This window comes from Martes martes (genome assembly GCF_963455335.1).
Source record: "Martes martes genome assembly, chromosome: 12".
NCBI classification, from domain to species: Eukaryota; Metazoa; Chordata; class Mammalia; order Carnivora; family Mustelidae; genus Martes; species Martes martes.
This window is the reverse complement of record NC_137900.1, coordinates 51,345,483-51,370,318: the sequence shown is the minus strand read 5'-3', so window position 1 is coordinate 51,370,318 and position 24,836 is coordinate 51,345,483. Positions and strand designations below refer to the sequence as shown.

The 24,836-nt window shown below is 36.4% G+C and overlaps 1 protein-coding gene across 1 annotated transcript in view; it reads left to right on the top strand.

The window, feature by feature from the left end:
• Positions 1 to 619: 619 nt before the first annotated feature.
• The window catches only part of IZUMO3 (IZUMO family member 3), a gene marked incomplete at both ends in the record, with an annotated part of 40,264 nt that continues 16,047 nt past the window's right edge, over positions 620 to 24,836 (top strand). The window contains 7 exons of the mRNA XM_080820212.1: positions 620 to 845; positions 984 to 1,058; positions 1,203 to 1,292; positions 1,507 to 1,524; positions 1,986 to 2,066; positions 2,503 to 2,593; positions 2,916 to 3,050. Coding sequence (XP_080676338.1) covers positions 620 to 845; positions 984 to 1,058; positions 1,203 to 1,292; positions 1,507 to 1,524; positions 1,986 to 2,066; positions 2,503 to 2,593; positions 2,916 to 3,050 — 716 coding nt within the window. The remainder of the gene's footprint in view (positions 846 to 983; positions 1,059 to 1,202; positions 1,293 to 1,506; positions 1,525 to 1,985; positions 2,067 to 2,502; positions 2,594 to 2,915; positions 3,051 to 24,836) is intronic.

Below are 24,836 nucleotides of genomic sequence, written 5' to 3'. Positions count from 1 at the left end.
CATCCTACAAAGATAGCCTAAATTTCTGAGAGGCTATTACATCAAAATTATCATCAGTGATATATCAATTACATATAGACACCCATGGCTAATTTTCAACAATACTGCTACCCTCAGAGACTGGGATGCCAAACAACTTAATATTCCAGGCTTTTCTCACCTCCTCTATAGCAGTAGAATCTAAGATCCTAGGAGATCTCTTTCTTGAGACACTACTCTACTCCTGTGGTCAGGAGGAATGTGAGAAATTACTGAAGATGCAAGTAAAGAAGAAACCTGAAGAAAACCTTTTCCTGAGAAAAGTTTGTGCTTTTTTTTTTTTTTTTTCCTGCATGGAACTTTGCTTGTGTGAGCTCAAGATTTCTCTCACTTTCTGTGTTCTACAGTCAGAACTCAGGTATCTGCTTCCCAACTGGCAGTTCCCTCTCTCTGGAATGAAGGATAAAAGTCAGAAAACAGCTGAAGAGCCTTAGGGAAATGAGATTGCCTAGAAGTGGGATGGAAATGCAGGGGAGGGTGAAGTCAGACTATCCAGGACAAAGCACTTATTCCTGGATTTTTGAAGAAAAGGGAACGAGGTGAACTAGTTGCCAGGACAACCGGCTCTTGGGGCAAGGAAATGGGAGACCTGTGGTTGCTCCTGCTCCTGTCCCTGGCAGCCTTCCATGGGGTCAAAGGCTGCTTGGAATGTGACCCCAAATTTGCAGAAGATATTAGGTTCTTGCTGGCAGAGATGGTACCCTCAGAAGTCCCGGGCCGAGTTCATCTGCTTGAACGGCAAATTAAGGAGATGATCCGTTTAAGCATCAAGGTCACCCACAGGGACAAGATGCTTCGGGTGTTGGGTGAGGGAAGTTTGAGTCCCTGAGAGTTTTGTGGATTAAAGGGAGAAGGGGAGGCAGGGAAGAGTGCACTTGAGTCCACATAATTTCCTCCACAGATATAACCACTCCCCTACATGTACCTTTGCTTTTCTTCTCTAGCTGTTGATGATGTTATCAAGTTGAGAATATGGCTGAAGAATGAACTTTATAAACTGGGCAATGAAACATGGAAAGGTGAGATACAGTTTCAATGTTAAAAGACTGTCTTTCCCAAGCAAGTATAAGGAAAGTTCCCTTGGAAAAACAAAGCAGACAATTAGGATTAAATTCTGAAGGGGAAGTCTACCCCGTTTCTGACACCCCTTCCACCCCTCTTAGGTGCCTTTATCCTTCAAGGCAAGCTTCTCGACATCCGCCTAAACCTGGAATCCAAACTGAAAGAGATGTTAAAGAACTTCTCTGAAGTTGGTAATAACAGATATCTATCTAACAACACTCAAATTATGTGAAAGGAATAGGAAATGAGGGTGAGAGGAGGAAGGTGGTTTCATGTTACAGTTGTTTAGAATGGATGGAGGGGTGGTTGGAACTTCATGGGTAACCAAATGAAGATTATTGGGTATAAATACAGTAAACTCTGAGTTGACTATAGGCTCATTAGAACTTTCTGATTCTCTTTTAGCTTGTTCTGAAGATTGCGGTGAGTACAGTACATGCGACACCTTAAGAATTCAGTCCATATTTTCCCATCTCATTTGCTCTAAATGGCCATATCTCTCCTACCTGTCATACTAAGTACCCAATTTCTAGAGTTGGGATTATGGGGGTGGAAATATCAATCAGACCTGACAACAAAATGTGTCTCTCTGCAATCTCAAACATACAGTGTAGAGGTGCTTAGGCCTTCTAAAGTATAGTTTATAACCCACAGGACCAATATACACTGAGGCATCATTTTTCCCACTTCTTCCCCAGAGATCTGACATAAGTTACAGAAGGTTTTGACCCATCAAGAAATTTGATTGCTAGGGGAAGAAGAAATTCACAGCAATGTAACATTAAGAATCCTGGAAATGCCTGAGATCTAATCCATATTTCATGTCTGAGCTAAGAAAACTGCATGCCATGGCCCCCTTCCGTTATTTTTCTTTTCTTTATCAGTTGTGACTGAAGGTCCTATCCTGGATTGTTGGACCTGTCTTCGCATCACCTCCCCATGCTTCAGAGGAGAGTATTGTGGAGGTAACAAAGATTGTAGTATAGCATTTGGAGGGGTCAGGGATCAAGGTACTGAGTTATCCATTCATTCATTCCACAAATATTTGGTAAGCACCTTCCATACGATCATGGTAATGTTACAAACCAGAGCTAAATTATTGGGCAAAATTTGTACCAGGATGAATTACTGGGCACTGGATCAATTGAAGGGCTGAGAACTGAAAGAAAAGGTGCTCCACTAAAGGTGGAGAAATTAGGCTGGGGCAGTAAGGGCAAACACTTTGTAGAACCTAGGGATCTAAGTGTAATAAATACCAGAATAACTAGAAAACAGTGATGGAAGTGATGAGCAGAGCAAATTATCTGATGTTAAAAAGAATCATCTATTATGGATCAAGTCCTCAAGTTAGTATATTTCCTCTCCCAAACTCACTCTCCATTTTCCTCTTTCTCCCTCCAGAAGAGGATTCAAAGAAGGCTGAGAATCGAGAGATTGCACTGTTTCTGATATTGCTAACAGAAGTTGTGATATTGGGAAGTGCTTTGTTACTGTGAGTTTTCCTCCCTCCACACACACACTGGGTCAAGCATTCCTTTGGCAAAGAGACTACACGATCCCCCGCCTTCCAACAGCAATAAAGGGAAAGAAGTCATTTCAAAGTTTGGGATATAATACTGGCAGGAATGAAATGGACGGAAGTTTATGGGATAAAAGTTGAACCACAGGAAATGGAGGAGGTACAATTAAATATGAGGAAAACTCCTGGAGCAGTATCCGGAAAAAGAAGGGGGGAAAAAAACATGATTATATAATTGTCCTTAAGAGTTGGCCTACTAATACTGAAGTCAGGATTATGTTGTTTCTCTACTTAGATTCCATATGTGTGTGTCTCATCGGAGGAAAATGAAGGCAATACGAAGGTCATTAAAAAAATATTTGGAGAAGAAACTTGAAGAATTAATGGGGATGACAGATGAGAAGGCAAAGGATGATTTGGGAATCAGATAGTAAATACAATACAGGAGGTCTTTCACAATTCTCTTAAGTGTTGACTCAGAACAGAAAACTCAGAATTAAGCTGTTTTGTGGTCATAAAGTCCTAGTATTTTAAAAAACTGAAATAGAGGTCCTCTAGCAAAGAGCCTTATGCTATCCTGAGGCAATGGAGGCAATGAAAGGGCAAATGATATACCCAGAGTTGTACAGAATGGAATGCTGGTATGTTGCAATGTACATAAAGATGATACACTGCATGATAATAAAAATGCATGGTTGGTAACTCTCATCAGTGGCTGTAATTAGAGTATTTCAATTTCTAAGGCTGCTTACTTCTATCTTTTTATTTTCTTAGTTTCTGTATTCATCATTTGGTTCAATGTAGACAATTTCTTCAATAATACATAACAATTAATCTTCATCATGCTATCTCATACACACATCCAAAATATTAGTTCTGAATAGTTGAGAATTGCCCCATTTTTCTCTAAATCTATGTTCCATGACTGAATTGGATATTAATTTCTATTTCTTTGAGTTGTTTCTATTGAATACCTCTTATATGGATGGCAGCCTATGAAATGCTTTATATCTGTATCTAACTGAACTCTCACAATAATCTTAAGACTTGGATAATCTGGATACTTTAAATACAAGTACAAATTAGTAATATTGACATAGGAAGAAAAAAATAACCCACAATTGCCAGTAATCTTTAAAGAAATTTAAATGGTATGAGCACTACTGAAAAAACAGCCATGCTTAAGGAAAAACCTTGAATGATATACAACAGGTTGACTTTGATGTCTACCTGGAATGTGAGACTATGATGTCTTCCCAGATTTAGTGTCTGGTACTTCATTGCATCATTTACTAAAGTAGGGAATACAGGAGAACAAGTAAATTTGATGGAAATGGCCAAAGTTCTGTTTTGAAAATACTAAGTATTGATTTTGTTGTGCTATCAAAAACAGATATTCATTGACTGTTTGGATTTACATTTAAGAATATAGCAAGAAGATCAAAGCTAATGAAATGTATTTCAAAGCACTTGAACAAAGCAAGTAGTGACCCTGAAAGTATGACTTAGATCTCCAGATAGAAGGTAGAGAATTAAGTCATGAAGATCAAGGATAGATTACTACAAATCCCCACATGATGGTAATATTTAAATATAACTGTTCTATATAGTCTTACTCCTTTGAAAGACTTTGAGATGCTGACCTTGTGTAGAAGTCCCATCAGCTTTAGGACTATTGCTTTTCCAGTGTATGATTCTCCCACCTTACTGTAATTACTTTCTAATATAAATCCAGAGTATGGTCTTTATCATTTCCAGAATCGCCAGTATGAGGAGGGGCTGGTTGTGTTGTGTTTTTATGTGTTTGTAATACAATAAAATGAAGATGATCTAATTAAACTATGTGTTCATCTACTAGGAAAGGTCTTGTGGTACTTGTTTTCAAATGTAGACATGATACAAAATTAATTGCTCAAAATCCCAATTTAAGTGTGAGCTAACAGTTAACATTTATAAAAAGGATATGTAAAACCATTTTCCAAAAAGCAAACACTCAACCAAAAAGTAATTTATAGCAATAGTGAAACAATACAAATCATTTTATTACTGGAACAATCATATTTTAAGAGCTAATATATACTCCAATGTCCTGATGTCAACACTGCATGAAGTTTAGCTCTAATATTTCCATACGATATATAAATCATTAGAGTAACGTATTTCTCTGATAGTCTGAGACCCTGGCACAGTGTAATTTTTTGCAACCCTATCATTCTTGGGGCTACTTTTTATAGAATCAGTATTTTCCAAGGTTCTTTTGTCTTTTCTCAGGGGAAAAAAAAAGGACAGAGGTGAGATTTCACTTGACTTTTACTAAATGAAAATTTAATAATTCATCTTATGTGGAGATAACATTAAAAGGTATTAGCCAATCCAGTTAAGGTACTCAAAACATACGTTATTGGAACACAAAAATAAAAGCTAAGTAAGAGGATAAAACAATAGCTGGGTTGATACTGGAAGCTTCCAATATCCAATTGGAATTCCAATTGGAATAATTTCCCATTATTGATAGTCTTTCCAACTTCACGCCTTCACATTCTGACACAAAAAGAGGTTGTACCTTCTTCCATCTCAGGCAAATGCATTCTTTTGTGATTTATGTTTCCTGAGCTGCAGCTTCTTCTAGAATATTCCTTCATTATTTATCTCCCATCACCATCTCCCTCTGCTTCAATACGAGATCTCTCCTCTCAGTGTCTATTACTATAAATTAAGGCCTCTTTTCTTTATCCTTTATCTACTTCTACCTACCACCCCAAATCGCCATGCCAAATTTCTTAAAAGAACATTCTATATCACAACTATTCCTTCATTTCTAATCTTCCCTCAGATCACCACAATCTGCATTCTGTTCCTCACCGCCATATGGAAATTGCTCTAAGGTTGTCAGTGATCTTTTAATTGTTATATTCAAAGAGTTCTCTTTATTCCTCAAGTTACTTGTCAGTTCTAAGTCTTTTCAGAGTGCTAATGGTTTCTTTAAGCATACCTCTTACATGAGGCAGGTTTTGTTCTTATGATGGAATCTCATAAAGTTTAAGTGATTTCAACTATTATCTAATAAACCTATCTCCAAATTCTTGGGCTTTTATTTGCACCCCTCTTCCCAAGGCCTCAACCTCTGTGTTTGAATACATACTGGATATATCCATTAAACACAAAATAATGGCTTTAAACTCCACATGCCTAAAACTGAAGAAGATACATGTTGAATGTAGACTATAGGCAAGGCAATTCACTAGATTTCATAAATTATCTTCCCATAAATCCCACAAAATTATTTTCAGCCATTTTTGTATAGACATAGAAAACTGAGGCTAGGCAAGTTTAAGTAACTTCTTCCAAGTGGTTACTTTTTAAGTGGCAGAGTCAGGATTCAAATACCCAATCTCAGCCTTTCCACTAACTAGCAATGGCTCTATAGATACTGTAAATTACCCAAGAGGTAGAAACCTCAACCTATGCTGGAATCCTCTCTCCTCTTCAGCTATCCTAGCCAGTCAGTCTTCAATTATCATTGATTTTCACTCCTAAATCTCTTAAATCTCCCTGGCTGCTGCCAGATCTGAAGTTCTGCCCTCTTCTCTTAGGGCCTATTGCAATGGTCTTCTAATCAGTCTCTCTGAATCCCACCTCTCCATAAGACAAATCCATCCTTCCTTTTGCATGCAGAATTTTCAGTCTACAAACACAAATTGATCTCAAACTCCTAATTTATATATTCTAGTGGCTCCTCCACTCCTAAAAAAGAAGTATAAACTCTTTCATACAGTGTTTCACATGCCTTCAATTTACCATCCCACCCTATACACAATCTCACCCTTGCCCAATTGCCTTCCGAGGCCTTCCCTTCTACTTAGAGTTTACCAAACATACTGGATTTTTTTTCTTACTCCTAGCTATTGCTTGCTATATTATTTCCTGTCTTGATGGCCTAGTAATATTCCTTAGCCTTCAAAATGGTTGTGTTTCAAAACCTACACTTAAAAACATCTCATCTCACACACTCTTTCCTGAGGTGGTCCAACCAAATTACCCATAACCTTTAGGACCCACAGTATTTCATATACTTCTGTAGAGCACAAATCACAAAGGACTATTAGTGGTTTGCACATCTCTTTCCTAGACATGAACTCCTCAAGGACAGGGACTATGCCATGTTTATCTTCATATTCCCAACAACTAGAAATGTATCACAAAATTTTGCATTGGTTTAAATATCACTTATGCAAGGTAGACTTTCCTGGCCCCCTCACCTTATGTTAGCACTTCCAACTACATTGAATCACTGCCATTCTTTTTTTGCTTTGTAGGAATTACATAATCATGAATCAAGTCTGATTCCAAGAGGTCAGAAATCACATCTGCTGCTTGTGCATACAGCTCGTTGTAACACCTGACACAGAAAAATATGTATTAGTTGAATATAAATATGAATATATAAATGAAGCATTAATGAATCCTGTTACTTAGAACTGAGCATACCCTAGATATTCATAATATTACCACACACACTTTGTCTGCCAGACTGCCTACTATAACCTCAGTCTTTGAAAACTTCTGCAGCTTGATGTTCAACACTGCAGTGAAATCATGAAATAAGAGCTACTGTAACATTGTTAGGAATTAACACATCCCATGAAGTTTTAGATCAGAATTTGAGTAAATACCAAATTTCCAAATCAAGTGCACAGGTTCCTAGTAAGAAACTTACTTGAAGGGCTATGAGAAGTTCTCAGCTCCTTCATGTATACTTCTGAGGAGCTTGGGTGACTTTGCCCTACCAGCCAGCCTTAATGTCAGCTAGACCAGAAATCTGAAGAAACCCTAAGCTTTCTAAGAGTTCTCAGGAATTTTTAACATTATCTAAATCCAGAAATTATCTCAGAGATCAGCAGACTGAAGCATATCCTGCCACCCCCCAAATTACCCTGATTATGGAGATAAAGTGGAATTTGGATAAGGTGCAGTGATTTTGGCATTTAGATACCTGATGGTCTTAAAAGCGATAAACACAGAAAGCTCTGGAACGTTGCACTGAGCCTTTGCTTTTCCTGACTTCACGATGAATGTTTTTATTTTTCAACTCACCTAAAAATAGGTTGAATAGCAAGACTGAGTATAAGGACAGTAGCTAGAGTAAAGCCAGAGGATGGAAGTAAATATCTCAAGAATAAATGAAGGGCGCTTTGCACTCCACTTCATCTCAAGGAGCTTGCCTAACTTCAAGCCCTTGGGTTTGCATTTTCACATCTAGCACTGCTGACACTGCCAAGTGATTTTATACTTGCATGCATAACTTCCTCTTAAAGAGGAAACAAATACAAACTCCTTCCAATCAAAAGGCAGCAATGACAGGTAGGCATGTTTGTCTAGCCTCCACTGGGGATGTTCTTTCTGTGAGGCATTGCTCTTAGAGCACTTCAAGCCTTTACCTAATGAGGCTTCATCAGTCCACCTGATGAGGTGGCCCTTCATGATTTCCGCTGAAAGTACTAATAAGCACAAGCTCTTCAGGATTCAGAATTCATGTTTTCTCTTTCATCCAGACTCTCTTTACCTTACTAATAGTGTCAGAAAATGTTCAGCAAGACTTTCTAGTGAATAAAACACTTTCTGGTTGTATCTTTGTCACTTCAGAAATCTATGTGAATATACTTTCAAGTCAACAAGACATCATTTATTACGTTGTTGTTTCTATAATGGATAACCTCAGTCTGGGCTATGAAACCAGCCCAAAGAGAGTTCAAAGAAAGGGGTGAAAAGTATTAAATACAGAGTTTGTGATGCAGTGCTTATTAAGACAAACTAAACCCTGTCTAAAAACTAACTGTATATCTTTGAAAGAAAATACAAGGGAAATTTATAGTCATTATCTCTGGGTGGTGTAGGTTATAAGTCATTATTTTTTTTCTCCATGTTGCTTTTTGGTGTTTCCAACTTTTCTACAGTGCACTTGCATCTTATGTGGGAAAAAATGATATTTAACTTCAACACGAGGGCAATAGGATGTCCCTGGCAAATACAATGTAATTTAATTTGTTCCAAACTGTCCAATGTTAGTTTAATACAGCATTTAGTTCATGGAATATATTTTACATATCAAAGTGGCCCATATTACTGCTTCATAAGATTTCTACCCTTGGAATTAAATTTGATTTAACATTATTTTTCCCATCCTATAATTCTGGTATCTTTTGTTTTCAAGGTTTATTGTGGTAAAATTCTTTCAATGCCTGTATGTAATGCACTTAATACCATGCAGAAGGTTAAAAAGAGATGTAAATTCAGTTAACACTTTTTAAAAGTAAAACTGGTAATAACTAAAATTATTATTATTAAAGCAACAACATACTTGTCTTTGATTATAAGGCACAAAAGACTTAAAGTTATATTTTTAATCTTAAACCCTCAAACCAGTCCAGGCATTATACACTAGTCAGCTGTCAACACAGTAAGATAGGCTAAGGGCCTGCTTCTCTTTTATTTGCTACCAACTCTTAACCTGCCATTAGTGTCTCCCTTTTGTTGTCATATCCCATTTACAGTCTTGGTATCTCATGGTTATTTCCATGTGTTTTCCTCTTCTTTAGACAGCACAGTCTAATAGAAACATAATATAAACCACAGATAGACTTCTAAATTTTCTTGTAGCCACATTAAGAAAATACTTAAAAACAGGTGAAATCAATTTTTATACCTTTCAATCCAAATACCATTTCAATATGTGATCTATGTAAAATTATTAATGAGCTATTTAATTTATCTTGGTACTAAGTTTCAAAATCTGGCTTGTATTTTATTCTTTTCAGCATATCTCAATTTGAAATTTGTAATTAGAAATACTTAATCTGCATTTATATATCATAAAGTGTACAGTTGAAAAAGTAAATCCAAGGTTTTTCCCAAACATGCTTAAAAGTTTCTCATTCACTAAATCCAGTATCAGTTTTTAAATCTACCTTAAAGTTAAATAAAATTAAAAAGTCAGTTTCTCAGTAACACCAGCTATAAGTGAAATAGTCAGTAGATACAGGTCTTAAGTGGTTACCATATTAGACACCACAGGTTTAGAATCCACAATGTTTTTCTGTTTCAGACTTTTTAAAAGTTGGGTTTTTTTTTTCCCCACCTCCTTAAGGATTAACCCTCGGATCTGGCCCACACATCAAAGTCCAGTTGTGACCCTTACAGAACTTCCAGAGGAAACATTTTCAGGTAATAACCACCCCAACACATACACACACACGCACGCACAAAAAATTTCAAGATACACCTCCACCTAATGGTTACTCCTGGAATATAATAGGCCCTTAAGGAAAAACTACTATATCCTGAATTTACATGGTGATAATTCTGGGAAGAAACACATAATTTTAAAAATATAAATGAAGGTCTCATCTTCGAAAATACAAGTAAAATTATAAATGGCTTGCTTTAGAATATATATCAACTCTTTCAGGCAATAAAGACTGATTTATTAAGTTATCAACCCAAAGGCAGACTATTGTAGTACCACAGGAAAATAAATTCTAGAGTCACCTATTGTACTGTTCTTGCTTATTACTATATTTGGGGCTTTTCTCCCCTTGTCAGATCCCAATATTGACAAATACAGACTTTAAGAAAAGAAAAGGAATAGATTATTTATGTGGCCTTTCAATGGGAGGGGAAATAATTTTGTCTTCTTTCTATGAGAGGATAGAAGAACTTGAACAAAGATTCTTGTATTTTTCTATTTGTATTGATTCTATTTAAAATTCTTTGGTGAGAAAATAAATTTTCCACAAAATTTCAGGCTATCTGGGAGAAGAGGGTCCTTTGTAATCTCAATATAGTAATATGGTTGCAGGAATCACAAGTAGAGCCTACCCTTCAGATAAGAAACATGTAACTAAATGAATATTTTGTGTTTTAGATTTTGCAATGTTATCTTCCTACACATACATAATTGCAGTCTATTTTTCTTATGCTTTTTTCTAATGCATCATATACTTTGAATTATATAGTTTATATACAACCATTCACCCACAACTTAAACATGTTTTAAGGTCAGAACATCGTTTTTTTTTTTTCAGTGTTCCAAGATTCATTGTTTATGCACCACACCCAGTGCTCCATGCAATATGTGCCCTCCTTAATACCCACCACCAGGCTCACCAATCCCCCCACCCCTAACCCCTCCAAACCCTCAGTTTCTTTCTCAGAGTCCACACAGTCTCTCATCCTTTGTCTCCCCCTCTGATTTCCCCCAATTCACTTTTCCTTTCCTTCTCCAAATGTCCTCCATGTTATTCCTTATGCTCCGTAAGTTAGTGAAGCCATATGATAATTTACTTTCTCTCCTTGAGTTATTTCACCCAGCATAATCTCTTCCAGTCCCTTCCATGTTGATACAAAAGTGAAAATGAACTTTTGGGACTTCATCAAGATCAAAAGCTTCTGCACAGCAAAAGAAACAGTCAATAAAACAGGCAGCCCACGGAATGGGAGAAGATGTTCGCAGATGACACTACAGATAAAGGGCTGATATTCAAGATCTATAAAGAACTCCTCAAACTCAACACCCAAAAAACAGATAATCATATCAAAAAATGGGCAGAAGACATGAACAGACACTTCTCCAAAGAAAACAACAAAAGGCTAACAGACACATGAAAAAATGTTCATCAACATTAGCCATCAGGGAAATTCAAATCAAACCCACATTGAGATACCACATTACATTAATTAGAATGGCCAAAATTAACAAGACTGTAAACAACAAGTGTTGGAAAGGATGTGGAGAAAGGGGAACCCTCTTATACTGTTGGTGGGAATGCAAGTTGGTGCAGCCACTTTGGAAAACAGTGTGTATATTCCTTAAGAAATTAAACGTAGAGCTACCCTATGAACCTGCAATTGCACTACTGGGTATTTACCCCAAAGATACAGATGTAGTGAAAAGAAGGGGCATCTGTATCCCAATATTCATAGCAGCAATGGCCACAATCGTCAAACTATGGAAAGAGCCAAGATGTCCTTCAACAGACAAATGGATAAAGAAGATATGGTCCATATATACAATGAAATATTATGCAGCCATGAGAAGGGAGAGTGTGAGCTATTTCAATGTAGTTCTGAGCACGTAAAATTTCTTCATTCAGAATTTTATCTCCTTTATCACTAGTTTACTTTATGGATCCCGTAGGCAGCTCTAACCAACAGATGTATAATGCAAGCCATAAATGAAAATCATATAAGCAGTTTTAAATTTTATAGTCTTACTTTTACTTTTAAAGTAAATTTATATATATATATGATATATATAAAAGAAATAGGTGTAACTGATGCATTTTATTAAATCCAAATGAGATATCTTGCCTGTTCTAAATTAAGTCATTGAAATCTGGTTGTATTTAATACTGACAGCCATATCAGCTCAGACTAACCATGCTTCAAGTACTCGGTAGCCAAATGTGGCTAGTTGGCTGCAATGTTGGACAACACACCAGCGTACAAGAAGACAATATTCACAGTGAAACCTGGTCAAGTTGCTCAATGTGTTACTTTGTCAAGAAAATTGGAAACACAAGACCAGGTGAAAATTATGTTTAACAATCGGTTAAAAGTTACATTTACATATTTAACAAATCAAAACTGAAAGAAATCTATGATTTTCTGTAAAAAGGACTGCTGGCCTATAGAATGTATAGCACTGTTTCTATTTCCTATATGTGCTATCAGCAAATTTTCAGGGTGGGCTCACTAGATCCACACAGAAGAGTTAAATATCCTATCATGGTTCAAACTAGTCCTTGAAATTAGCTCACATAATTATCTGTCAGTGGAATATGTTATTGGATTTTCTTTTTCCAAAACAATTTTTTAATCTAACATCTTCAGAGCTCCTTTAGAAAATTGAATGAGATATTAGAATGACACACTCTGAGTGAAAAATGTTAATTTCTATCTCACCCTTCCTTCTATTCAAATGTATGATTTTTTTTCAGTGTTGAAAAATCTGCAGCATTAATCTCTGTGACTTAAAGAATAACCTTATTTTACAGCATAGTTTGGTAAGACACTGGATGTGCTGCAGACATATTTACAAAAAGAATATATCCACAAGCCATTACATTGTCATACTTTGGTGCACTTGTCTGCCTATGTGATATTTTCTCCATGTTCAATGGTGCATATCAAGTTAACAACCACAATTTATTATCTAATGTATTGTGTGATTAATGGGATAGCTCATATTTTAATCAGCCATAGATTTCTTCTCAATGAGGTCCACTTGCCTTAAGCACAATATAGTCATAGAGTCTTAACTTTTTACAGTAGTTTTTCTTTTCCTTTCCTTCCTATTTATTTTTAACAAAAGAGATTTCATGTGAATGTTGTTAATAGATTTAATAAATCATTCTGTGATTCTCTTATATTTTAAAAGACTTATTTATTTAGCTCTGCAAGAGAGCTTTGGATTTGGAGTTAGCAATAACTATTGCAAGTAGAGTAACTATAGTTTATTGATCACCTTCCACCAAGTCAAAGGTATCTCCCTTTTATTCTTAAAACCACAGGACTTTTTTCCTATTTGATTTTGCCTACCACAATTTATCTTTTATTACAGTATCTGGTGACTAGTCACTGCACCCCCTGCTTAATTATAAGCTTCTTAGAAACAGGACCGATGTTATATTTTCCTATTTTATAAAAAGCAATGATGTAACTTACATTTAGTAGATGTTTCATAAAAATATGTTCACTATATATGAATCTCTGTAAGGCTGTGACCTCACTAATAGTGTAACAAGTGAGTTAAGCCGTCCAAACCAAAACCTGAGAGTCATAATAGCTTTATTAGTACTATATATTATACTAAAATGGGAATATTCAATAGTTACTCTATACTAGGTATTATATACATTAGCTACAATGTTTTTATTATTCTATAATCTTCTAGTTATCCTACAAGGATAATTAAATACAATGAAGTAGGCACTATGAGTAACCCCACAGCAAAAACAAGTAAAGTGAGACTTTAGAAGAAGAAAATACTTGTTTCAGAGACGAGTGATTGAGTCACAGTTTGAACATACCTATGTCTGAGTGCAAAATTAGAGTTCTAACTACTGGACAACAACACTGCCTCTTGAGGTCTCTGGTTCTCAGAATCTTAGATGGCAAGATGGGTAAACAACGGAGTTCCTAATTCTGAGGATGCTTCCACTGAATGATAGGCATTAGATACAGTTGGCAAATATAATATAAATCTATCATTCATAAGAATTTTTGAGACCAAATTACTGAAATCTTCATTTGTAACTTGGTCACTGGTACTTGATGACTTTGTCATTCGTTTTTCTGAGTACGTTTTATGTACCCAACATGAAACACCCTCATTCTCTTTGAGGTTTTGATTCCTTTCCCCACCCCCAGATTCTAACATATTTGTATTACTGAAAAAAGTTTTCATCTTTGCAAATGTGTTTAAGTCTGCTGTTTTATAACTATACTCAAATTTAGAGTGGCCACTATTGATTTTTAAACTTGGCTAGACAATTGAATTTTCTCACTAAGCAGAGGCTATTAACAGTTTGTTTGATTAGAGTTACTTGTTTCATTTTTGTTCTGGGTAGAAAGATCATTTACTATCAACCAACGTCAGTCGAAACATGTTCTTGAGGAAAACAACGAACAAATCAAACAAGTAAAAATATACACAGACAAATACAATTTTCCTATATTTTAATTTTCATGTATTTCTCAAACTTATTCCCTCTAGAAAATGCAAAATGTCCTTATTTCTGTTGCATTTTTAGTTTTTTATATATATATATAACTGTATATATTTGTATATTTTAAATGTATTTTAAAACATTTCTAATAATTATATATTATGCATAATTATATTATTAAATATGTAATATCTAAATGTAGATTTAATACATAATAACATAAATACATATATTTACACTGCAAAAATATGTCAGAATATAGATTAAAAGTTAAGGATCATAGCAAAAGCATTCCCTAAACATCCCAGTAATGTTTGGTCATCATACTCCAAGTTCCAATGATTTCTTCTAGGGATCCGAAAAGCATGATCCTAAAAGCTTCCATCTGAGCTAGAAGGAAAATTAGAATTTCCGTTTTCTATATCCATTTCCTTTGTACCTTTATACCCCTTGCCAGTTACAAATTGAGCAACACCGTTGTTCTGGAATCAAAGAGGTTTTTAATTCCCAAGTACTTCGGTTTCCTTTCCGTAATGGAGAGAAAGAATTGAATATGGAAAAATATTGGCAGTTTTCTGGCTTAATCTGCTTCCACAAACTGAACTGACAAATGGTTGTAATCATGTAAGTATTTCTAAGTGACCAGAAAGTAGTTTGCCTCCCAAAGTTCAAACTTCCGTCAAATGGGGCTCTTGTCCATTATTACCCATACTCCAGAACAGTCGTACAAAAAAGGCAGGCAGGGCAAGAAGGGAAGGAAAGGAATGGAAGGAAAGGAAGGAAAAAGGAAGGGAATGGGGAAGGGAAGACAAGGGAGAAGAGGAGGAGAGGAGGAGAGAAAGGGAAGGGAAGGGAGGGGAGGGGAGAGGAAGGGAGGAAGGAAGGGAGGGAGGGAGGGAGGGAGGAAAAAAGAAAATGTGTGATTTGTATTTCTGGTAAAGAAAATTCTGAAATCTGCCCTTAAGTAATGATGTTTTTAGGATGCAAGTGAAATGAGACATAGAGGAATCTAAGGTCCAAGAGCAAAGTAGGGTTTCCTGAGAACAATTATTTTACCAAAAAAGCCATCTTCTCATTCTCCAGGAAGCCCTTCTGCAAGGCCCGTGAATTAGACCAGCTCTACCTCCCCCTTACTTCCTACCTGATGGAAGTTTGACTCAATCTTTCAGCACTTCAGAAGCCCTACTTGTTTCCTATTCCTGGTGTAATATTTTTTAAAATACCGCATTTGTTTTTCTTTCCCACCATTTAGCTTTTTAATGAGACATCACTAGCAACTTCAGTATTGAAGTATAAGAAATTCTTTGGAGAAACGCCCCATATGTATTCACTTTAGTCATCATCTGGGCAGTTTTTCTGCTCCACTGACCCTCTTTTATTGTATTGTCACTGGGAATAGCCACCATTTTATTATATTGTCACTGAGAAGAACACTACCACTGTAGTCTCGGCTAGGTATCTTAACACACATTGTTGCAAATCTCTACCAAAAATAGAATGGAGTGTGGCTCCCATGATACAAGTGAGGACTAGGGTGCGCACAGTTTAGTTGAATATCATGAAGTTCATGAATGAAGGAGTTAAACGTAAGTGAAATGTGCATCTCATATGAAGAGAGGCATATCTTCTACCCCCTTCATAATCAGATACAGAAAGGAAATTGATTGTTCTAATCTCTAGACACTCTTCATTATTTTAGCCTGAGCCCCCTGGACTGGAGGGTTGAAATATAACACTGTTGGAAATGCTTTTCAGGATCATTCTGCAATTGCTGACTTTAAAAGGTATCTCACAAACATAGCCCACCCCCACATTCAGCTCATGCTACCCCATCTTCCACACCAGACAGTACGATGAACCACAAACAATTTGTCCCGTTTCCCAAAGATTAATTTGAACAGAGACAAAAAGGAATCCTGAAGGAGAAAAATAATAACTACCACAACAAACCAAGACACTTAATCTGAATTCAGAGGTTCTGGCTAGTTCAAACAACTAATAAAGAAAATGGGAAAAATACAATTTGCAGCAATTTTGCAAAAGAGAAAAAAACCTTACTTTACAAATAGCTCTGGCTTCATATCTAGCGAAGCAAGCAGCAAGGCAGAGGCAGATAATAATGTGATTACTCTGGTAATGATATGCATTAGATACATTATGGGAAACAATAATGCTCCCTACTGAATGCAGTCAATCCAGTTATTGATTTTTCTTAATGTTAAAAGCGCTACTCTAAAACTGAAAAGAGATATCCTTTATTTATTCTCTTTCCTTTTCAGTTTCCAAATCCATAGATCCTTTGATGCAGAGTAGTATACCAAGATAATGGAGTAATGTATATCTAATCTGACACCTACTGGGCCAGGCTAATGTTTCAGATAAAAACTGCTAGAATACTGCTGCTCATGGAAAAAGCAATGTATGATGGGGGGAAAAAAAAAGTCTGAACTTTCATTTTTGTTTGGTTCTGTTCTCCAAAGCATCCTTGCAGACCAAGCATGTTTTCCTTTCAAATCATAATGGTAACATACTGATTAGACCACAGATTAGTCAGCTGATGGGTCTACATTAAGATGTTTTTCTCTCCAGAATTTATGTTTCATCCATTTAAGCTTTCAGTATATTATTGTTGCAAAGAAAACACAAACATAAGCACTTAGATATAGTTCTCTTTCCTCTGTCCTCTACAACTATAATTTAAATCATTTTTAATTAAATCAATCATGTGCACATACACACACAGAGTCACACCCCTACCCTATCTTGCCCCGATTCCACACTTTATGCTTCCTCTTAATCAACAATCAGTACCTGGAGTTGCATATTTCTAAAAAGTATCAGAACAAGCATTTCAATAAATACAAGATAATGTGGCAAATCTTGAATTTCCTTTCCACTTAGTAAAATAGAGGATTTAAAAAAAAAGAAAACTTTACTAAACATTATTTCACACTGTCATTGTCAAATGAATAATTAAGTAAATAACAGACTGAAGTCAAAAGTTCCTTGTATGATGATCTATTCCATCGGAAAAATCAAACAATGTATTTATACCAACACTTTGATGCCTGATAGTTATTTTCCCCATTCATCTCATGTCTCCACCACCTTTTTTTTTTTTTTTTAACTCTAGAGGAGAATAAAAAGCATTTCTTCTTGTCATTTTCACTTGGCCAATTTCATTTAAACTGGCCCCAGAGGATCTGAAACAGCATGTCCAAGGTGACAGACCTAAGATCAGTAACAGAGAAACTAAAAAGCATCTCAATACCATCCTCAATTTAATCAATGGAAATCATACGTGCATTTTCTAATTAAACTTTCCATACATTTTAAGAGTGGAGAATCAAAATTAAAAGGTAATTCAATTTTATCCATGTACCTAAAATGTGATCTACTCTGGGTCTCTTAAAATTATTTAAGTGAGAAAATTGCTTAATTTTTGAAGATCTTTCCCCATGACAAACTTTTCATTTAGCATATTGCTTGCTGGGCCTGAAGCCATTTAGGTGAATAGAATAAAGTATTTTAGCCTGGTATAGAAAAACAAACAGTAGAAATTAATTATTCAGTTTTTCTAAATGGCTGTAAGCCCAGTTAAGATTACTTCTTCCAAATTTTAATAAAAGAGATATGATGTATAAAGCACTTAGGAATAGAAATGGTTCCTTTTTTCTGAGTTCATGAAGACCACTATTTTCCCCTTGCTACCCAGTAAGCTTTTGTGAGGATAATTCAGCTATCTTGTCATTTAAATGGTTTTCTATGGAAAGTCTTTTCTCGAGTTTTCTCTCCCACCTTACACCTGAAAATTCTTGTTCAAAGAGATTTCTTCCATTTCTTTTTCGGATAAAAGAATCTTGAGACCTCTTATTTTTGTACCTGAATTAGCCAAAAAGGCTTGGGCATAAACAAAGTATCCTCCATCTAATTTCTTGAACATTTGCCAGACCTTGTGCTACAGACATTAGAAGGCCTTTAAGCTATTACCAAAGCCCATAAGTCAATATGTGATCAAAGGCCTTTATACCCTGAACAGAGTATACACACTATACATTAATTTAAAATTACACAAAAGTGTACAAAGTAGAAATTTCAAAGCACTATCAAAATAATAAGTTGTCCTTTGCTGAAAAAAAATTAAGTGGGTGTGAAAAAATTTCTATTACAACAGATCTGAAATGTTTAGGGAATTACTGCTCTGGTTATAACAGATCTCTATAAAAAAAATGGAAACTATAAACCTTTCAGCAGATAGTACCAATGGTAATATATCCAAATGAATTATGTTTGTTCTACTTATTTCTTGTCCATGCTTAAAGTTATCATACAAATGGAGAAACTACCCTAATCATATATTATTTTCATCTAGCAAACTAGGTCACCAGCCAGACCCCAAGAAATGGCCTTTACTGCACACCTACTTGTACCCACTAAATTTAGTCTTACATTTTCCCCCTTTCTGGCTTTCCTCTTTAACATAGAAAAAATCTAGGTGATGGTGACTGCCCTGAAAAGGCAGTCACAGGCCTAGTCCACAGGCCTAGACCCCCCAGACCTGTTGGGCTAAACCCCACTCCCTGACTGGGGCCTGCACAGTCACCTCTGGAATGACCAACAACTACCTTTACCTCATTGTAATGCTAAAATCTCCACCCAAGGAGGGGAGCACAAGCCTCATTTACATAACGTATAATGTATGTACACGCATGTTTCCTTAAGGCACACACACTTTATGCCCACCTCTACAGTTGATAACAAGGCTTCCCAGTCTAAATATTTATCCTAACTATAAAATACCATCCCAGATATTTTATTTAGCCTAAATAAAAGGAACCCATCCACCCTTACTTGGGGAGTCAGAGCTTTAGAAGTCACTCGCTGTGATCTCCCTATTTGCTGTAAATCAGTTTTCTTTGTGGGACAACCCAGCCTGGTGTAGTTTCTGACTCATCAAGGAGTGAACTCAACACTGATTCAGTTACAGCTCTAGGATGGTTTTAACAAAAATAGCTATTCATTAATTTCTTTGCTAGTCTAATAAAAGACATTATATTTATAAAAAGACTGATCTCTTCAATACTTATTTCACACATTTTCACTAGATTTTACAAGTTGCAAACTGTTTTAGCTTTGGTTTCTTAATCTGCAAAGTAGGCATACTTCCATCCATTTCTCAAGTTAGTATGGCGCTTGGATAATTAATGCAAATTACTTGCAGCAAGGCATGCCCTGTAGTAGGTACACATAAATAGTTTGCTCCTTTCATTAACTTCCCAACTACTATGCAAAAAATAAAAATTGATACTAGCAGTTACAGTGAGAAAAGTGAAGTACAGAAATAACTGACAGATTCTCCAAGTTCACAGAGTGAGGAGAGACTGGAATCCAGCTCTTCTGCTCCTAGCCTAATTTCTTCCCTCATTTATATCCACGTCCTATAGCTTCTGCAGATGTACTGGTCAACAAGAGAGACAAAGTTCCTGTGCTCATGAAGCCTGTGTTTTCATGGAAAGAAAATCAACAATCAATAAGCCATGTAACGGAAAAGCAAAATCAAGCAGGGATAAAAGTCACTGTGGTTGAGAACGGTACCTCATTTTATGCAGAGTCACAAGAAACAGCCTCTGCAATGAAGTCCTGTTTGAACAGAGTTCTGAAGGGAAGTCAAGGAATGAGGCATATAGGTGTCCAGAACATCATTACAAGAATGTGTGCTCTAGAGACAGCATGGCAGCCACGGGCTCTAGAATAGCATAAGGTAACAAGAAGAGATCAGCACAGTCTGAGTCACAAGTAGATCCTTCAGTGCCCGTTGTCCTGTGTTCTTACCACACTGCCGTCCTGCCCTTCAGTGAACAAGTGTAGTTTGTACTTTGTGGGAAGGAACTCTTTTCCAAAACTCCTCTTCCCCCCAACCATTCATTAGTAGGGTTTGTCAATGCTTCGATAATGATGACATAAAATTTTATTTGCTTCTCCAAATGTACCACTTGTCAGTCATCACAGGGAAGGTGTTGTCATTCCTATTTCATAGATAAGGAAATAGAGATGCTGAAGAACTGGCTGGTTTTTGCCAGAGCCATAACACCAGAAAGCAATCTGCTTAATTTTGAAACTACAGTCTCACTGTATGTACCACGCAGCTTCTACCCCACCATAGCCTTGTCAACGTGCGCTTAGAAGAAAAGCTCCACGTAGAGGCTATCATGATAGTAGGAATGCTTGGTTCAGAACAATGTTGCATCTCAAAATCACCAAATGCTGTTAAATGTACGTGAAATATTAATTATCAAGATGCTGAGAATAAGCTTTGTACAGATGAGAAAATAATCTCTTCACTAGAGCTAGGTTTTCAATAGAAATCATTCAAGTGTTGATGTTTTAATAAAAAGGCACCTTGTTGTATGAATGTGGTTCTTTTTTGGATTTACTTTGGGGATTCTGATACCTGATTTTGTACACACACACACACACACACACACAGAGGAATGAATTCCATTAAAAAATAAATATAACCTCTGTCTAATTTTCATATATCAGGTTTGTCTAAAATCCAACAGTTTTACAAATACATTTTATAAAACATCTCCAGTGACCCTGGCCATACAGTACCATCACACTTTTTTGGTTTACCATTAATAGACATGAAGCACATACTAGCAAGGCAGCAAATATCATTTGCTCTTCAACTCTAACGTCTAATGTTAGAAAAGTTAGGTGAGTGACATAAATTAATAGGAGCTTCCACAAATATTTTATCCATAGCCAGAAAACATCGAAGTTTTGTCTACAGCAGGAATAATCTACATGCTGGCCAGCCATCAAATTTAATTAAATTTGTAAGGGTCACATCGGAGGTAAAGAATATTATCCACCAGGGTAATGCAACAGGAATACTAATTCACTCAAAGGGGCCTCAGTTGCCCTTTCAGCTTCACCCTTTCTTATAGAAATTCTTGTTGTCAGAATAAAAATATCAAGCTAAGCAGATCTACTAATTCATACCCTTGTTTAAGCCCAATTTGAATGTCTCATAAAATCATCCATTACTATGGGCAATAAGTATTTATATTGAGGCTTCATCCATCTGTTCTCATTCAAATAAAGGAGGATATTGTTTGCATATGGGAAAAAATTTGTATCCCGAGGAAATGTGTCTTTGCCATTTGCTCACCACAAAAATACACAGAGTACAGTAATTTTAGTGTGCCTCATACCTGCAGGGCATGAGATAGGAATTCAAATATTACAATTAGTAACTCTAAAAATGCTTATCAAAATTTGCCAGCATACCGTGGTAATTCCTTCAAGCACGTTGCCCTTTCACGATACCGTTCCCCCCTTCACCCTACCTCAGAGAAGCTGGCTCTTGATGTGTAGGGCTCGGGTTCTACCATCAACAGACTGATCATGATTTCCTAACGAATAGATGAAGCTCATGTATATCTTGAAACTGTCAACATTTGCCAATAGATTTTTAGTGGTTTGCATTCTTCTGAAATGCTTGATTTCTTAAGCAGAAGGCCAATAAAAAAAGAACACAGAAGCTTAGAATTGAGCAGACCTCAATTAAAATCCAGAATCTGACTAATTGTGTGGAATCATGCTGGTTGCCTAATCCCTGAGCCTCAGTTTCCTCAGTGCTAATATGCTGATATTACTCCCTAATTCATAGAGTTGTTTTGACTCAAATGAGACAATGTACATAAAATATCAGATAAGTATGGTTTTATGTATATAGGTATTAGAAGTATATAACACTTAATATATAAGTATTATTAAATATGCATGTGTGTGTATGTACCCTTCTACTTCCCCTGAATATGTATCCTCCGTAAATGTCACACAAAAAAACCTTAGGCCCACAAACTCCAAATGAACTGATTTAGGATAATCCTGAATCAATCCTGGGGCGCCTGGGTGGCTCATTTGGGTAAACATCTGCCTTCAGCTCAGGTCATGATCCCAGGGTCCTGGGATCGAGCCCCGCACAGAGCTTCTTGCTCAGCGGGGAGCCTGCTTCTCCCTCTCCCTCTCCTCCTGCTTGTGCTCACTGTCAAATAAATAAATCTTTTAAAAAATTAATTTAAAAACTCTGAATCAATCCTAAATCAAATCAGTGGGCTGTAAAAGTTCCTCCATCTGTCAAGCTACCCTGTCATTAAGTGCCACATGAATTAGAAAATTTAGTTAAGTTTGGTTATCTTCAACTTACATCATTCATAACACTGACTCCCATCCCATACCATCCATAAAAAAATTTCCTAAGTCCAAGTTAATTTAATAAATATAAATTGAGAATTTTTTTTTTTTTTGGAGAATTAATTTATTTGAGAGAGCTCACAAACAGGGGTAAGAGGCAAGCAGATTCCCCACTGAACAGGGAGCCCAATGCAGGGCTCAATCCTAGGACCCTGAGATCATGACTTGAACTGAAGGCAGACGTTTAATCCACTGAGCCACCCAGGTGTCCATAAATTGAGAATTTTATACAAAACAGTACCAAGTGAAGAATAGAAATTAAGAAAACATCTCCTGCTGAAAGATAATTGTACTTTGGAATTGTTGTGTATTTACCCTGCTATTTCACATCAGTAATATCAGGGAATTGTGCATATATGGACAGATGCTTATCAAAATTCATCATCCATGGGTACCTGGGTGGCTCAGTGGGTTAAAACCTCTGCCTTCAGATCAGGTCATGATCCCAGCGTCCTGGGATCAAGTCCTGCATTGGGCTCTCTGCTCAGCAGGGAGCCTGTTTCCTTCTCTCTCTCTCTCTCTCTGCCTACTTGTGATCTCTCTCTCTGTCAAATAAATAAATAAAATCCTTAAAAAAAAATTCATCACCCAAGCTTCTTTATGTTGATTTCAAAGAAGTCTTTAATAATGAAACAATAAATAGTATAATCTACCTGGTTTAGGGGAATGAACAACACCTTGACACAGAAGAATGCTAGGCTCTCCCCTTTTATGACTCTAGACCTCAATTCACCCATTTGGAAAATGATGAGTTTGGAGTATCCACTTTATCTTATTTGTTCATCTATAATTATTTCCCCAAATTTTAAATATTCCCCCAATTTAAAATGTTAGCTCTTGCACAGAGGAGGGCGGGAGGCGGGCTTGGGTGACTCAGTTGGCTAAGCCTCTGGCTCTTCATTTTGGCTCAGGTATGATCTCAGGGTTTTGAGATCAAGCCCTGCCTCTCTTTCTCCCTCCCCTTTGCCTCTGCCCTTTCCCCACTATTTGTGCACTCTCACTCTCTCTCCAAAAAAAAAAAAAAACAAAAAACAAAAAAGCAAAACAAAACTTGGTTAAATGTTGGAGTATTTCAACTAAATATGATGACTGTGATTTTTCCAGAAAATATTTTTTTCCTGGAAGTAATCACACAGCTAGTTTTATTATAAAGTTAATGAAAATTCATTCAAATACAAGGAAAATAATTAAAAATAAAGGTAATATAAGATTTTCCAGAAAAATATTCGAGTCAAATATGTTGGGAGTATTTCCTATCCAAGTATGTCAGGAATTTTTCTACATGATTATAATCATAACTTAGACAAAAGATTTTTTAAAGTTCACTTTGTAATGATCTCACATGTGGAGTTAGAATGGAAAATCCCTGTTGGGAATTTTCTTGCTCAGGATATATGCAGGATTAAAAAAAAATACTGGACACATTTTAAATGTAAATAAATCATTTTACCGGAATTTATTTCCATTGTTATTCAGATTAAAGATGTGCTAGTTTTTCATTTTCAACTTGAGAAAAGACAATACAAAATCTTAGTATAAAGTTTAAGGTAAAGCTGGGCAAGACTGACTTCTCTTTAAAATGACATTCTTGGGCACCTGGGTGGCTCTGTCAGTTAAGCGTCTGCCTTCAGCTCAGGTCATGAGCCCAGGGTCCTGGGATGGAGCCCTACCTACATCAGGCTCCTTGCTCAGCATGGGGGGTCTGTTTCTCCCTCTTCCTCTGCCCCACCCCTCTACTTGTGTATTCTCTCTCTCTCCCAAATAAATAAATAAAATCTTTAAAAAATAAAACTACATTCTTTCCCAACTGCTAAATGCACCAAATGTATACACACACACCCCCCTCAGAATTAAGAGAGCACACGTGTGTGTGTGTGTGTGTGTGTGTGTGTGTGTGTGTGTGTGTGTGTGTGTGTTTAGCTGGTGGTTGTTATAAAGAAAAGATAAAACTGCCAGTAAAAAAGTCCTCACTCATAAGCTTTGGGTAAAGAGAATGACTATTTCATTTTACTTGCAATTGTCATTTCAAAGCCCTGTCTCTAGTTTCTTAAGGCTCTGCTAGCTCTGTGATATAACTAGATGGAGATCATTCTACTGTGACCAAGTTACATCTCAATACAGAACCCTCATTTTTCATGTCTCCTGCATAAAAACAAACAGTGAGCTCCAGAAAAAGACATGCAGTTAGCCGATATGAACTTACACTAGAACAGTGGCATTTTCAG